This window comes from Callorhinchus milii, unplaced genomic scaffold (genome assembly GCF_018977255.1).
Source record: "Callorhinchus milii isolate IMCB2004 unplaced genomic scaffold, IMCB_Cmil_1.0 Scaffold14, whole genome shotgun sequence".
Classification (NCBI taxonomy): Eukaryota; Metazoa; Chordata; class Chondrichthyes; order Chimaeriformes; family Callorhinchidae; genus Callorhinchus; species Callorhinchus milii.
This window is the reverse complement of record NW_024704755.1, coordinates 11366218-11383057: the sequence shown is the minus strand read 5'-3', so window position 1 is coordinate 11383057 and position 16840 is coordinate 11366218. Positions and strand designations below refer to the sequence as shown.

The following is a 16840-nucleotide window of genomic DNA, read 5'->3' as shown; positions in this document are numbered from 1 at the left end:
TGACGATTTCACTAGACAGTGAAATGTGTTTGTTCTGCAAATTTGTCCTACAAAATTCAGAGGAATGCACAACATTAGTTTAAGAGTTTACGCAAAACTACGCTTTATAGATTCCGGGTTTCACAATCAGCAAAATCATGAGGTGCGTACTTGCAGATGACTTTGCGAAACTAGTTTTCATTAAAGATCTGTTGCATTTAACTGAAGTCTGCAAGTCATACATTGTTTTATTTTGGCTGAGTTATATTGTGGGGCTGACGTGGAGGATGTTGTGGGTGTTCTACTGTCAATTCACCGTGGGGGAGGGGGTGGGGGGTGGGGGGGGGGGGGGGGTGGAAATGATGTCAAGTTTGTGGTTGAAAGTTAGGCAAATACTAGCCTAAGAGTAGTCCAATATGATGGGTCGTCTAACTGTGGCTAATTTAAGTTGGTGCATTGGAATCTGTGTGTGTGTGTAAAAAAAAGAAAGGTCTTCAAAAGGATGGGTTGGGTGGGAGACAGAGAGAGAGAGAGAGAAATACGTTTTTGCAGGTTTATATTGAAAAAATATGTTAAAAAAAATTGGCACCCGTTCAAACCCATGTTTCCACCACGCAGTGCAACAAATACACCCCTAATTGGGCGTTATTCAACGCAATCTGCCAACCATCAACCCAAGGCTCCGTCCTTCCCCTTTGCTCACACAGCAGAGAAGCAACACAGCACAACTGACTTACAGACAGACAGACAGACAGACAGTGACTGACTGACCGACTGTCCCAGCTGGAGGACAGCAGCACAGCATCCATCACAACAAGGTATTTAGTAGCAAGCCCTGGAAGAGCAGCAGAAAGTGAAGGGGAAAGCAGTCATTTAGCTCTTTACATTTTTGAGCGACCCATACAAGGAATCAGATTTTTCCTGTCTGGCAGGAGGTTCATTTGTCGTTCGAATTATCATTTGTCACTTTCCCAACTCAGCTGGAAAAGTCGGTGCCAAGTGTATACAACTGACCAATGCAGATCAGGGGTGGGGGGGCTGGGGGTCAGAGCTGAGCTCAGGGGAGAACTAGCACTTGGGTGGTAATAGCTGAACTTCAGATCCCCCCCTCCCCCACCCCTTCCCCTCAATTTAGGGTGAAAAATAAATCAACTCAGTTGTTTAGGTCACTATCCTGTGACTTCAGCCAAAGAGAAAATGTGCAGCTGTCAGATGAGATCCCACACTTGCTGTAACTTACTGACTGACTCCCACTGTCTAGACTCATAGCTGAAGAGTGGTCAGATAAGTGAGGTACAGACTGGATTTCTGAGTCTAAAACCAAAGATGATAAGGGTTTTAAGGGATAAGTATTGTGTGTTGTCATCGACTGGTTAATTGGATTCTTGTTTGAAGCAAAGAGAAATAGAATTGAATGGTGAAAATGCTCTCATCCAGCAGTCAATTACTGAGTGGCTGTCATTTCTATTCTTAGCAGTGAGATAAAAATCAAAGAATACTAATTCTGGGCAAGGTTTCCTGAAGAAAAATGATTTCCTGGACACGGTTCCATTTGAAATTGACTTTCAAGTGGAGAAAGGCATTCTTGGGATCATTTCTACTCCTGGTGCTTTCTACCAAGTTGGTGTCCTCGACCGATGAAGGAAGAAAAGCTTTGCAAATAATGGAGCAAGCACCTTTGATTGATGGGTATGCTTTCCATTTTATTCCATTTTAGACCATTCGCTGTTTTAAAATAAGAGAGAGCAAAATAAGAAAGATTTTCGTATTCCTTACTCAGATAAATTGTGTGAGATGTTGGAGTCCTGTAGTGTAGTGATTAGAGCACTCGCCTCGCAAGCGAGAAGACCCAGGTTCGATTCCTGAGCGGGGTGAAACATTAGGCAAATTTCCGTACTCCAAACATCTCTATTTACCTAGCAGTAAGTAGGAACCTGGTTGTTTCTATGATAAAAATCTATCGACACCAAATTGTGGAACATCGCAGAACACAAGGATCAATGTTTACTGATTTGTATTGAATCTATTGAGCTACAGTTTCTAAATAAGGTGTGCTGTTTACTTGAAAATCACCTAATTGAACGCCTCTTTATTTGCAGAACCCCTGAATATGTAAAACTAAGCACCAGATGAATAATAATAGAAAACTCTTGATTACTGCATGTAGCTTTAATGTACAGCTAATTTCAATTTGTTTTTACAACTGCATTGCACAATCCTGTTTTGTGTCAGAAAGGAAGTTGGCAATCCAAAACAAATGAGGGGTGTGAGTGTGTGGAATTCTTGCATAAGATTAATTTTAACTTCAGTTTAGAAATGAACTTCTTGCAACTGAACATTTCTCATGAATAATCCACACAAATATAATTTGAAGTGAACCAAATACTGTAGTGAAGGCAAAACTACTGAGGCAGTGCAGGTTCCTTCAATGAGCCACATGAGATAAGATTTTGGTCAGGCTTTTCTAAGGAGAGGATTGTACTGTTGTTTGCTGGCCTTGGGCTATTAACCGATTTAAAACGTCTAGATTTAGGAATATTTAGTTCTATGAGCAAAAGTCTAAGTATTATATCTTGCAATTTAAGATCAACGGCAGCACTCAAGAGTATGTTTTATGGTTAACAGACTTAATTCATACCAATTTAATGTAAGAGCAGCAGGATTTGAAATAAATTCAACGTTTTTCACTGTTCTTTTAGCCACAATGATTTGCCTCTGCAGCTGAGAAGATTGTACAAAGGCGTGAATAAGGCCAATTTGTATAATATGACAGGAACATGCACAAATATTGAAAAACTGAAGAAAGGAAAAGTGGGAGCCCAGGTATAGCGTTTGTTTTCTCAAAGTTTCTCTTAGCAAAAATTCTTGTATTTCATATAGTGCATTAGCACATCCAGGTCTCTCAAAGCGCTTCGCAGATTGTTTTCTGTAAATGGCTGTGTAATTGTTTGGGCAAATGTGGCAACGATGTCCCACAAACAGCCACAAAGTGAATGATCAGTTTTTACCCTGAAATTGGTGGTGGGGGAGGGGGGGAGAAATTTCCTCCTTTTACAATATTCTAAAATGGAATTAATTTCACCTTTTAATGTGGGAAGATATTGTCATATTGCTACTAGTCATAATAACCTTCGTAGTCCAAGACTGTGAGGGATAATAAAATTCCAATCACACAATCACAACCGCTACACTAGACATCATATGGGACATTTCGCCCCTATCCTGAATTCACTTGGTACATATTCGAATGTCTGCTTTTCTTTACAGTTCTGGTCTGTATACGTAATGTGTGTGTCTCAAAACAAGGATGCTGTACGTTTGACACTGGAACAGATAGATATCATCAAGCGCATGTGCAAAGCGTATCCAGACTTTGAGTTTGTCACATCATCAGATGGTACCAGTTCACAGTACATAACTCAATCTTGTTTGTCACTTTTGTGTTTCTGATTGTAACAAAAACAATCTGGATAAGAATTCTTATTCCTCACATTTTGTTTATTTAGGCATTAAAACAACTCAAAAGATAGCCTGTCTTATTGGTATTGAAGGTGGATTCTCTATTGACAGCAGTTTGGCAGCGCTAAGGATGTTTTATGAACTTGGAGTGCGCTATATGTCCTTGACACACAACTGCAACACTCCATGGTAAGGACTGTTCTCTGTGAAATACATTGTCAAGATATTTTTTTTCCCGTGGGGGAGGTAGTAGAGGAGGAGCTGAATTTTATGCCTTTTATATGATATAGCACTGATAATGGCAAACTCAAGCTACCTGTAATACCTGTAAAGTGTAGAAACTGTCTAATTGTAGGAATCACAGTAATGGCCCACAAATAGTGACAAAGTAAGTGACCTATCCATCTGGAGGGTTTTTGGTTAGGACACTGGATAAACCAGCATCTCTTTATGAATCTTTAATGTCCACACGAACAAGCAATCAGGACCTCGCTTCAATGTCTTATTTAAAGTATGATAACACCAACCAGGTGGGGCTCTTTAAACACCTCAATGGACTGAGTATCAACATGGAATATCAGCTTCAAGTCATAACACAGGGCTTGAGCAGTTCCCTAAAGTGTTGTCAACTATGAGTCATACATACACTTTATCGCAATCTAACCTACTCAATCATCAGTAATCTTTACAAAATTATTTCTGTTCCAAGCCTTGCAATCCTAGGAAAGACATTTGCCAAAAAAAAAACGACCCGTTACAGTACATCCTATGAAGTGTTTTGAGACATCCTCTTAATAAGACACTATAATCAAATGAAGATTATTATTATCTAAAATAATCATGTCACTGTCAGCTCCCTTTGTATCTCTTTGTGTTCAAGCCTGAGGTGCTGCTGCAGGAATGAGATGGATTTGGTTAACAGAGAACCGGGGACAAATTGTGAGACTTTGTAGTAAACTATGATCATTTTGTCGTAAAATATCTCAACTTTTCACTCAATCTGAAAGGATCCTTTCACTTGTTCTTTATGCTGTAAAGGCAGCACTCGTGTGCAGTGATAGGATGAGGATGTGGTCACAAACGAGCAAGTCATTAAGTAGCAATCATTGCTTGTACAATTATTTGTGATTATCCTGATTTTCTGTTATGTGCTGATTGATCTGAAATAATGATCCACATTATTTACCATTCCAGGGCTAAGAGTGCTGTGAGGGAGCCCAATAATGAATACCCATTAATTACTAATTTAACGGATTTTGGCAAGGTAAGATTTTATTTTTGAAACTTATCCTCTTTGGGATTAACATCCTACGTCCAGGGCTCTGGCAAGGCAGCTGTGTAACAGCAACGCTTACACTCGTGCAAACGTTAATGTGTAACATTGGGCGAGTGCTAAGTAAAAAGTATCTAACTATCTGTCTCACTGTAAAAGATTTTGTGTTCAGCAGCAAAGCAGGTGTGGTTTTCTGCCTCACTCTCCATGCTGATTAGAATAAAGGCCAGGTACAACATATCCTCTAACACTATGCGGGTGGAATTTGTTCCATGATGTTATTTACATGCTTGAACAAAAACAGAGAGAGCTGGGAAAACTCAGCAGGTCTGGCAGCGTGTATGGATAAAGAAAAGTGATTCAACATTTTGGGTCCACGACCCTTCGTCAGAACTCAACATTCAACTCAACACCCTGCCTTCATCTCCCCTCTCGACTCTCTACGCACTCCTCGCTCCCTCCCTTCCCTCCCCTCCCCTCCTCGCTCCCTCCCTTTCCTCCCCTCACCCTGACCATTTCCCCCCTGCTCGGGTCCTGACCCAATTGTCCAGCGCCTTGGGACGTCCTCCCGACGTGAAAGGCGCTCTATAAATGCAATCTTGTTGTTGTGGACCCAAAACGTTGACTCACTTTCCTTTCTCCATAGATGCTGCCTGACCTACTGCGTTTTCCCAGCTCTCTCTGTTTTTGTTTCAGATTTCCAGCAACTGCAGTATTTTGTGTTTTATTTACATGCTCGTCTGATTATAATACTTACATCTATCCTTTTTTCTAACTTCCTAAAACACATTGTTTTATTTTCCAAACTGCTCTTGTTTGGGCTCCTGACCAGTTAGCGACAGTATATTTTTACGCTGATGAGGGGCTGGCAGATTTCTTGCTGATATTTACACAAATAGGCAACGTGTCCCTTTCTCACTGGAGCTGGTTATTGAGAGATGACTCTCATCACTATTTCTGGCTGCAGATTTTCATTCTGTTGGTACACCACAAACTAATTTTTACTAGATTAGGGGACGACTAGAACATGTTTTATCACTGATTTAAAATGGTTGCCAAAAAAAAGAGGGCAGATGCGGAGAATTTTTTTCACGCAGCAAATTGTTCGGATCTGGAATGCATTGCCTGAAAGGGTGGTGGAAACCGATTCTATAACAACTTTCAAGCGAGAAATCGATAGATATTTGGGGAGGACAAATTTGCAGAGCTGTAGGGAGAGAACGGGGGAGTGTGTTGAATTTGGACAGCTCTTTCAAAGAGCCAACATGGACACGATGGGCCAAAAGCCTCCTTCTGTGCTGTATAATTCTATGAAATGAAGTCAATGAGATTTAAGACAGAATTGGATGAGTATTTGAAGATAAACTATATAAAAGTGCAGGGAAAAAGAAAGGGTTTATGGACTAATGTATGTAGCTCTTGGTGACATCATCTGCAGACATGGAGTCAACTTCCATATGTATGTGGATGACACCCAACTCTTATCTTTCTGCCTCCACCCTCAACTCCAGGACCACTGTTGTCCTGACAGACTGCCTGTCAGCCATCAAGTCCTGGGCAAACTTCCTACAGTTGAATGTGAACAAGATTGAGGCCCTCCTGATCGGCTCACGCCAGCACCTCTGCACCTCAGGCTCTGGCAGCATCAACCTCCATAGTTGCACACAACTCACCAAGCTGGTCAGGAACCTAGGTGTCTTGTTCGACCATCAACTGTCTTTTCTTTCCCACATCCAAGCCATGACCCGCTCTGCCTTCCCTCATCTCCGTAACATCGCCCGACTCCGCCACTACCTCACCCCTCAGGCCGCTGAAACTCTTGTTCATGCCTTCATCACCTCCAGGCTCGACTATGCAAACGCTCTGCTTGTCGGTCTTCTGAACTCCTCCCTCCACAGGCTGCAGATAATCCAGAACTCTGCAGCCCGTGTCCTCTCCCGCACCAAACTCCGTGACCCTATCTCCCCCATTCTCGCCCGACTCCATTGGCTCCCTATCCTTCAGAGGATCCAGTTCAAAATCCTGGTCCTCACCTACAAAGCCCTCCATGGCCTCGCCCCACCCTACCTCTGTGACCTCCTAACTCCCTCCACTCAGCCGGCTCCGGCCTGCTCCACGTCCCCTGACCCACCCACTCCACCATTGGCGGGAGAGCCTTTAGCCACTCTCCCCCAATCTCTGGAACTCCATGTCCCACCTTAAAACCCTGCTCTTCAACCATGCCATTGGTCACCCCCTTCCCTTCCCCTCCCCTCCCTTCTCCCACCCCCTTGACCCCAGCTCGGGTCTGAAATGCTATGTACTGTCCAGTACCTTGGGACTCCTCCCGACGTGAAAGGTGCTATACAAATGTAATCTTGTTGTAGCTCCAACAGAGGGTGTAGCAGCAGCAATGGCTCAATGTGTTGAAAACAAAGAGCTTCCTTTTGTGCCTCAATTTCTATCAATTTATTTTCACTTACAGGAAATAGTGCAGGAGATGAACCGACTTGGAATGATGATAGATCTATCACATGCTTCTTTGGAGACGGCAGAAACTGTACTTTCCATTTCCAAGGCACCAGTGATATTCAGCCATTCCTCTGCCTCTGCCATCTGCAACCACCCGAGGAATGTTCCTGATAAAGTCCTTAAAATAATTGTAAGTAATTTATATAACAGCGCAAATTAATTTGCCTTCTGCTCAGAAACAGTCCCTTATATTTCTTGGTCTTTTCAATAGACTTTGTTTATTTATTTAAAAAAATATACTTTGGTAACATTATAAAACAAAAACGATTAGCATTTGGATTAAATTCTTTTGGTGAAAATTGAAGTGCTGAGCTTAAAAGAGCCTCAACACGATGGGCGGTTTGGAAAAATTACACCTTGAAACTTGATCGGGGGACATCTGAACATAAATAAACCGGCACTGTGGGGAAAGACTAATCACTCCTAACATTTGCATTAATGGCCAGCGCATAATAACATTGACTGAGACTCAGGAGTCAGCTGCCTGCAGTCAGTCTAGTTTGGGGAACAGAGAGAGGAGGTGATAAGGGGTAAGGGTGTGAATTACTAAGTTTCACCACTATGGGGCAACAACAAGAAGAAAATTACATTTGTAGAGCGCCTTTCACGTCAGGGGGGACACATGCATGACCAAGATGTAAAGTGAAGCAAAAGACTAACTTTTACAGTGATGTTTTCCCTTAAATGGTTTGCAATTATTCAGTCTTGTGTACCAGCGAAACACATTTAAAACATGAAAACTGTTTGTGGGACACTGCTGTGTGTAATTGACTGCTGCGTTTCGCCCGCAAAATTCACTTAACGGTATATCCTGTAAATGCATTTGAGACGTCTCGAAGACGTGATAAGGCGCTATATAAAATGCATGGATTATTATTATTATTTAAAAGTTGCAGACTATGGCAAGTGGAAACACTCCATAGCAATTTCCTGCAGCTTGAATGTTTGCATCAAACAAATTACCGTCAGGCTCCTCAGAGCACCTCTTCAACAGGAACCAGCTGTAAAATTATGACTGAGAAAACACTTTAGAGGAGGAGGCAAGCACTTACCCTTTTTTAATGTTTCTTTTTTTTGCTTTGAGCAACAGCTTTGGGATCTCCAGGAAACGCAGGTAACACTTACTAAGAACTGAAAACAAGAAGTAAATTATTTGGTGCTTAACAGTGTTCTGGCAGTTTTGAACCCAAACCTCCACTCAAAACTCTTGCGTTTGTTTTTTATTGAAAGTTTCTGTGTAAATAGTAAATGAGAAACTATGTCAATTTAAAAGAGCCTTAAGTATTTGAAGAAATATTAATAGTCATAGAATGGTTCTGACTTTAGTTACTGTGGGAGACCATGACTGGAGGATATGTTAGGATTTCCGTAGTTTGAAATATGACTCGACAATCCAAATACGGTGTAGCAAGGTTTATTGTGACAAGAGTGAACACAATATGCATTAATAAGTTACTACAAATGTCTGACAAGTTATACTACCAATTTTTGAAGACAGTCACACATCATGGAACACCTTCCTTGTGATTCTTAAAGGGACCTCTCCACACTGGTCTCTCTCTCTCTGGAGCCTTCCTGTTCTTCTAAGCGTTCTCACCTAGAGTGCCATAGTTATACCCTTTCTCCAAGTGTCCTTCCTAGGGCCCCTCTACCCACTTCTGATACAGTCACGTACTCAGGTTAATCAACCATTTGGCTTGGTGCCAGCCTGACTGAGTCTCCACATGGTCTTCCATTTGTCCTGTCTAAGATAGGAGATTGATCAGTTTAGGGCTGTATCTGGTGCTTATTATTTTGTTATGTGGGATCATTGGTACATTCCTTTTAAGTGACTGGATATTTCTTATCAGTATCCTGGGATGGTACCAAAGTCCTCTAGTTTAAACAACTTGCTCAATAGTTGCTATTCTTGAGGGTTGCCTTTTCTCGCTTGGCAGGCCCTGTCAGAATCTAGCGACTTTTTGCTAAGTCGAGATCCCGGTACCTTGGACCTTTATCTCTGTGGGGCTTGTTGTTATTTACTGATAAGTGGTGACCTCCTACCCTTTTCCAAGGCTGTCTTATTACTCAGAGAAAACCAAATGTGTCCAATCTCATGTTTGCCACGGTTTCCTGTTCAATTCATTCGTTAACTACATTCGTTTAATGTTTCATTCTCATTAAACTACAACATTTATAATCTAACAGTTAGTTATGTTCTCGCCACAGGCAGCTCTTGGAGAACACTTCAACAGCTCAGAGAATAGTCTGGGACAAAGCAATCCACAAGTCCTCTGATACAGAAAGTGCAAGGCCATTGTAACATGGCTGATGCTTCCTTATGTTAACATTTCTACTGATTCAATGTTGTGTTTTTTTTTGCAGAAAGAGAAAAATGGTATAATAATGGTGAATTTTGCCTCTATGTTAGTGACCAAGGCTGATGTTCCTACTAATGTTATCAATGTTGCAGGTAAACCATTTAAGTAAAACAGAATAGCTTGGCAGTGACTATCCTTCAAATGAATGTTGAATGGGATCCCTGTAAGTTTGTGAATTATATAGTTGTGATCAATAGAAACAATTCAAGAATCTATCTAGCCAAAAGCTCATTAATTCACTTTAAAAGCGGTACATATTTGTTGAAACATTAATTATGCTTGATTTAAAATTTATTTATTAAAGATTTAATTTTACACCGACATTTTTAATGTATCGGAGGAAAAAGTACATTTGAGTCCATTGAGGCGTGCTTTGGAAAGGTGTTACAATTTTGTACTTGATGTTACAGATCATTTCGACCACATTAAAAAGACTATTGGATATGAATCGATTGGAATAGGTGCTGACTTTGATGGTGCACGGAGGTTTGTAATGCAGTGTAATTTGTTTTGGTCAGATGGGTGTCTGACACACGCGGAAACCCGTCACCATGCTTAAGAGTACCCAAACCAGAGTTCCATGCATCCCACTGATACATAGAAATTCCAGAGATATTTATTAAAATGGAATGCACTCTCTCCTGGATGCACGCAACCTGCTTACCTAATTACAGAAAGTTTGAGATGCAGGTTGGCAATTGGCTACCGTGTTTCGCCCACAAAATATACAGTCAGTTCACATTGACCTGAGTTCAATTCCCGGCAGGGAGAAACCTTGGGCAAGTTTCCTTACTCCACACGCCTAATAATAATCCCTCCAAAACCAAAAACAATAATAAATAGGTCATTTTCAGTCTACGACTGTTTGTGGGCATTGCAGTGCGCAATTGGCTGCCGCGTTCGCCCACAAATATACAGTCAATTCACTTTACAGTGTGTTCTGTGAAGCGCTTTGGGGCGTCCTCCCGACGTGAAAAGCGCTATATCATCAAATGCAAAGATTATTATTATTACAGTATATTCGGTGAAGCACTTCAACATCTCACAGATGTGATAAGGCGCTATATTAAATGCAAGGATTATTAAGTAGAAGTACCCGTTGTGAAGCCTCCTCTGCCTACAGGGTGCTAACAACAGGCCTACACTGACCTTCAGTGGCTTCCTGTGTTTGCCACAAATCCACCTCACTGCTTGATCCGGTGTATCCCCAGGAGCTCGGATCCATAAGGGAGGACTGTTTGGCACCATGGATCTTATATGCTAAAAACTTGGGAAATGCAATATATCTTGATCATTTCCTGTTCCATGTTGCTACTAAATATCTGATCAAATGGATGACATGTTCCAGGTATCCCAAAGGCCTTGAGGATGTGTCAAAATATCCTGCATTGATTGAGGAACTACTGAGGCGCAAGTGGACAGAGAAAGAAATAAAAGCTGTATTACGAAATAACTTCCTTCGTGTTTTTCAGAAAGTGGAAGAGGTAAGAAGAGCATAAAATATCAAATAATAAGTTTCATTTTGCATACCATCTTTTAGTTCAAAAGGACATCTCAAAGCTCTTCACAGGATTTACTGTAAATTGTAGTGACTGTGTATTTTGAGGCAAACGTGGCAACAAACTCCCTTCACTTTTCAAATACAGTTTTGGGGTCTTCAACCTAAACAGGCAGACAGGACCATGGTTTAATATCTCATCCAAATGAATCTACCTCCAATAGTTCAGCACTCTCTCAACACTATATTGAGTCGACTGAGTTCAAAGACTACGAGTTAAATATTTGCTTAAAATTAAAGTTTTAACAAATAAAACAAATTTGTCAAAGTCCCCTCATATCCAGATTTTAAAAAATTAAATGGCGATGTTAAAGTTGTCTTTTAGGCACTTTCTGGCAATCTGAAAATTTATTTTATGCTCTGTGATCAGTAAATCTACTCATGAATGTATAATAGAAGCTCAGTAAATATTTTCAATAAGGTTACAGCTAAGATGTGTTTCAAATAAAATAGAAGTTACAATTTGTCTTATCAAATAATGAGTAAATACATCAGCAGGTATAGTACTAAAGCACACAAACCTCAAGGTTACAACAACAACAACAACAAGATTCCATTTATAAAGCGCCTTTCACGTCAGGAGGACGTCCCAAGGCGCTGCACAGTTGGGTCATGACCCGAGCATTGGGGAAATGGTCAGGGTGAGGGGAGGGAAGGGAGGGAGGGGAGGGAGGAGGGGGGGAAGGAGAGGTCAGGTGAGGGGAGGGAAGGGAGGGAGCGAGAGGGGGAAGAGAGTCGAGAGGGGAGCTGAAGAGGCAACGAGAGTCGAGAGGGGAGCTGAAGGCTCGGTCAAAGAGAAAGGTTTTGAGACCGGCCTTGAAGGAGGAAAGGGAGGAAGCGGCGAAGGCACTGGGGGATAGAGTTCCAGAGCCTCGGGGCTGAAGGCCCGACCACCGATGGTAGGGCGGTTGGGGCGGGGGACGTGGAGCAGACCGGAGCCAGAGGAACGGAGGGTACGGGCAGGTAGGTAGGGGGATAGTAGGTTGGAGAGGTAGGAGGGAGCAAGGCCGTGAATGGCCTTGTAGGTGAGGATGAGGATCTTGAAATCAATCCTCTGGGGGATGGGGAGCCAGTGGAGGCGAGCGAGGGTGGGAGTGATGTGGTCCGAAGCCTGGTGCGGGACAGTACACGAGCTGCAGAGTTCTGAATGACCTGCAGCTTGTGGAGGGAGGTGGCGGGAAGGCCGGCGAGGAGAGAGTTCCCATAGTCCAGCCTTGAGGTGACAAAGGCGTGAACCAGGGTTTCAGCAGCGTGAGGGGTGAGGTAGTGCCGTAGTCTGGCGATGTTCCGGAGGTGATGGAAGGCGGTGCCAGTTGTGGTGCGGATGTGAGGGAGAAAGGACAGCTCAGGGTCGAACAAAACGCCGAGGTTCCTGACTGGCTTTGAGAGGTGGAGAGTGCAGCCTTGGATGCTGATGGTGTCAGCGCCTGAGGTGCGGAGGCGCTGACGTGAGCCAATCAGGAGGGCCTCGGTTTTTCGCACGTTGAGCTGAAGAAAGTTGTCTCTCGTCCAGGACTCGATGTCGGACAGGCAGCTGTCAGGACATCGGTGGTCGTGGAGTTGAGAGTAGAGGAGGAAAGGTAGAGTTGGGTGTCATCCGCATACATGTGGAAGTTAACTCCATGTCTGCGGATGATGTCACCAAGGGGGAGCATATAGAGGGTGAAGAGGAGGGGACCGAGGACAGAGCCCTGAGGGACACCACATGAGACAGTGCGGGGGGTGGAGGAGAAGCCATTCGTCGAGACAAAGTGAAGACGGTGAGAAAGGTACGACCTAAACCACTCAAGGACAGTGCCTTGAAGGTTGAGGTGGGAGGACAAGCGGTGGAGTAGGATAGCGTGGTCGACCGTATCGAATGCTGCCGATAGGTCGAGGAGGACGAGGAGACAGAGGGAGCCCTGGTCACAGATGGTCAGGATATCATTGGTGACCTTGACCAGGGCAGTTTCTGTGCTATGGGCAGCACGGAAACCTGACTGAAGGGGTTCGAAAAGTGAATGGGTGGAAAGGAAAGAGCGCAGTTGGGAGGCGACAACTCTTTCCAGGACCTTGGAGAGAAAGGGGAGGTTGGAGATGGGCCGGTAGCTTGATAGCTGCGACGCATCAAGGGAGGGTTTTTTCAGGGTGGGCGTGATGGTGGCAGTTTTTAAGGGAATGGGGACAGAGCCAGAGGAGAGGGACAGGTTGATGATGTCGGTGATATGTGGGGCAAGAAAGTGGAGCTGGGAGATAAGGAGTGGAGTGGGGATGGGGTCAAGGGAGCAGGTGGTTGGTTTTAGGGATAGGATGAGTTTGGTGACAGAGGGTGGGGAAACGGGTACAAAAGTGAGTAGGGGAGGATGGGTAGCAGTCGGAGTGTGGGAGTGAGGGGGTGGGGGGTTGGTGGATGTTGGAGGGGAAGTGACCGCGGAGCGAATTCCCTTGATCTTGGATTCAAGGAAATCCAGCATCTCCTCGCAGTGAAGGTTGGAGGAGATGACCTGCGCGGGGTGGCGGGGGGGACGGAGGAGTCGGGTTGTGGTGGAAAACAGTAGCCTGGGGTTGTTCTTCGCCTCCAGGATTATCCTGGAGTAGAAGGACGACTTGGCCGAGGCTAGAGTGGAGCGGTAAATTTTGAGGAGGTCCAGCCAGATTTGTCGGTGGACCGTTAGGCCAGATTTGACACAGGTGCGTTCAGCGGCCCGCACCTGGCTTTTCAGTGAGCGGAGGTGGGTGGTGTACCAGGGGGAGGAGCGGGAGTAGGAGACAGGAGTAGGTTACCAATGTTAATACCAGTACGTGCAGATTTAGCTGGCCTTAACCTTTCCAGGTTGGGAAAGTCACAATTCAGTGACCCATGTCAGTACTGTGCAGATGAGACTGTCAGCTAAAGACAGTGCCAGGTTTGTTGCTTTTACAACTCATTAATTTCCATTGTGCATTCACTATAGTAAGATGCTGCAGCTTTATTTTCCTTCCATTGCATGAGTGACATGTAATAACTCCTGTTCATGCACCTATGCAATTGGGTTAACACCTCTCCTCCAGCCCCCCCCCCGCTATAATTAAAGGACTTTTAATTAAAATTTCTTTCAAAGTTTCACGGAACATAGAGGAAAGCACATTAAATTCAAAGAGCTCCTCCATTGCCAGTATGAGGCATATGCAGCTGGTTAATTCTGTTCTAGTGAAATTACTTAAGAAAATCCCAGGGGAGTTTTGTTCTTATCTATCCAACATTGATGTCATTTTCCAAACTGTCTTGAGTTTTTGTTAATCACTGTTCTTGCTCCAATGATATTTGCTGAACACAGGCTATAATTAAACAGAGCATGTAGTGAGTGCATTGACTGCATAACTGCTTGTTGCTGCTGAAGAACAGAAAATCATGGCATACCTGTATTAATGTATATACAATTGGTGCAAACGGGCTTCTACCCACTGAAATCTTATCTTCTAGAGTCATTTAAATGCATATTTCAATCAAAATATATTAGTAACAAAACCTCTGAAATATCTAACTGAAATGGTGGATTGCAATAAATATTTGGATTTGTAATACTGCTTTATTACATCAAAATATTTCAAAGCACTTCATACTTCTTTGAAATATGGTGTCTATTTTTTTCCAGCAAATGCAGCAGCTAATTTGCACCAGTGATATCCCCTGAATATCAATGAGATGAGTGGCTAATTAATCACAGTTGGTGAATTTAAGAGAAGCAATATTGCCCAGGAAACTGGGAGACCTCCTTATTCTTTAAAATACCAAGGCATCTTTAATGTCCATCTGATTCAGTAGAATCGGTTCGACGAATCACCCAAAGAATGAGTGGGAGACCTACATTTTTTTAAAAAAAATTGAAGATAAGAAATAAGGTATTGTATTTTAAATTGCTAATAAATGTCTTCTTCTCCACAGGTGAGGGATACATTGCAGGATGTACAACCCAGTGAGGTGGAGATCGCTTTTGAGAATGTTAATCACGACTGTCACCTAGACCTCAAGAAAATCGCCAGGACAATGTCAAACGTACTAAATTCACAAAGCCGGATAACAGCTCCTAATCTTACTATTTTGTGCACAGTTATTATTATACCATATCTGTACATTTTAACTGGATAGTGAATCCAGTGTAAGATTCTGTATCTGCAAAGCTGATTGAAAGAAGACATGTAAGAAAATGAAGAAAACCCCACAACAAATTGGTAGTTAGAAAAATAGAATTTACAAATCACGACAGAATTATTAGCAAGATTGTTAAACATTTTGAAATAAATTTTCACAGAACTACGGCTCCGCCACTGCCTCACCCCTCATTCACACGTTCATCACATCTACAACAACATTTCATTTATAGAGCGCCTTTCACGTTGGGAGGACGTCCCAAGGCGCTGGACAATTGGATCGGGACTCGAGCAGGGGAGAAATGGTCAGGGTGAGGGGAGGGAGCGAGGATGGGGTAGCCTCAACTATGCCAACTCCCTGCTTGTCATCCTTCCCAAGTCTTCCCCCTTCAAGCTGTAGATCATCCAGAACTCTGCAACTCGTGTCCTATCCCACAACAGACTCTGTGACCCCATTAACGTCGCCCGGCTCCACTGGCTCCCCATTCCACAGAGGATAGTTAAAAATCCTCATCCTCACCTTCAAAGCCCTTCACAGCCTTGCCCCTTTCTACATGTAACCTGCTAACCTCTTATTGACTTGTCTGCTTTTTCTGCTCAACAGGCCTGCTCCATATCCCCCCGCCCGTCCTGCCCCACCGTCGGTGGTCAAGCCTTCAGTCTCTCCCGGTCCCCTCTTTGGAACTCCCTCGCCTCCTGCAGGTCTCAAGACCCTCTTCTTCTGACTGTGCCTTCGGCCACCCTCCTTTATCCCAAACCCCCCACCCGGGTCCAAATTGCTGACTGGGCAGCGCCTTGGGACGTCTTCCCAACGTGAAAGGTGCTATACAAATGTAATTTTGTGTTGTATTGTAAGATACATAGAGTTGCTGGATACTAATTAATAAATAAGGACCCATTGATTAGGACCAATGGAATGAGATCAGGACGGAGAGAAAGCAGGAAGGAGGGAGAACTGAGTGGAGGGTGTTGGGTGTGACTGTTGTATTGTGTAACTGGAGACCTAAAATAAGAGTGTTCTACACATTGTTGAGAACGTAACATGGTGTCAGAAGTAAAACTGAACGGATTTTGAAAAGACTATAAGATTAAACAGGGAAGAGAACGAGGGACAAAATGAGTGCTGGAGCAGCAGAGCTGGATGTAGGGACAAGATATCTGCAAATACCGCGATCATTAAGGCTAGAAGGTAACAAGAAATAATTGGCAAAGGTTTTAACGGGATTTTGAGATATTTGCCCTAGCTTCAAATGTGAAGGAATTGTCAAAAATACAGCAGTCGGCTATTTTCCTAAATGTGGCAGGAGAAGAAGCGAGGGTTACTTTGCAATTACGGAGAAAGATATGGACATGCCATTAGATAAGATGATAAAGGTCATACGTGAAAGATGCTGTGGATATAACAATGTCACAGTAGATAGATATAAATTTGGAACAAGGAAGCAGGGGCCTACGGAATCATTTCATCAATACTGTGCAGTATTACGATCATCAAGTAAAACATGTAATTATGGAGCTTTAAGAGATGATCAGAGACCAAATTGTGATAGGATTGAAAAAATAATAAAATTGCTGATTGTCCAGCACCTT

General features: G+C 43.2%; 1 protein-coding gene across 2 annotated transcripts; it reads left to right on the top strand.

Moving 5' to 3' along the window:
* Positions 1-728: 728 nt before the first annotated feature.
* On the top strand, positions 729-15432 carry dpep2 (dipeptidase 2). 2 transcript variants are annotated; one of them, XM_007889493.2, is made up of 11 exons: positions 729-797; positions 1454-1668; positions 2679-2802; positions 3247-3376; positions 3486-3627; positions 4633-4702; positions 7176-7352; positions 9587-9674; positions 9993-10068; positions 10931-11066; positions 15045-15432. In XM_007889493.2, exons 2-11 carry the CDS (start codon positions 1508-1510, stop codon positions 15246-15248), a joined length of 1308 nt encoding a protein of 435 aa, XP_007887684.2. In that variant the 5' UTR covers positions 729-797; positions 1454-1507; the 3' UTR covers positions 15249-15432. The 2 variants fall into 2 exon arrangements, with proteins under 2 accessions (XP_007887684.2, XP_042196162.1); XM_042340228.1 differs by lacking the exon at positions 729-797 and having other exon boundaries at positions 1405-1668.
* Positions 15433-16840: the final 1408 nt, after the last annotated feature.

Excerpts from the sequence above, each read along its gene's own strand:
- dpep2 (XM_007889493.2), top strand. The coding sequence starts at position 1,508 with ATGATTTCCTGGACACGGTTCCATTTGAAATTGACTTTCAAGTGGAGA. Across the intron at positions 4,703-7,175 it reads ATTTAACGGATTTTGGCAAG|GAAATAGTGCAGGAGATGAA; the intron begins GTAAGATTTTAT and ends TTTCACTTACAG. Across the intron at positions 11,067-15,044 it reads TTTTTCAGAAAGTGGAAGAG|GTGAGGGATACATTGCAGGA; the intron begins GTAAGAAGAGCA and ends TCTTCTCCACAG.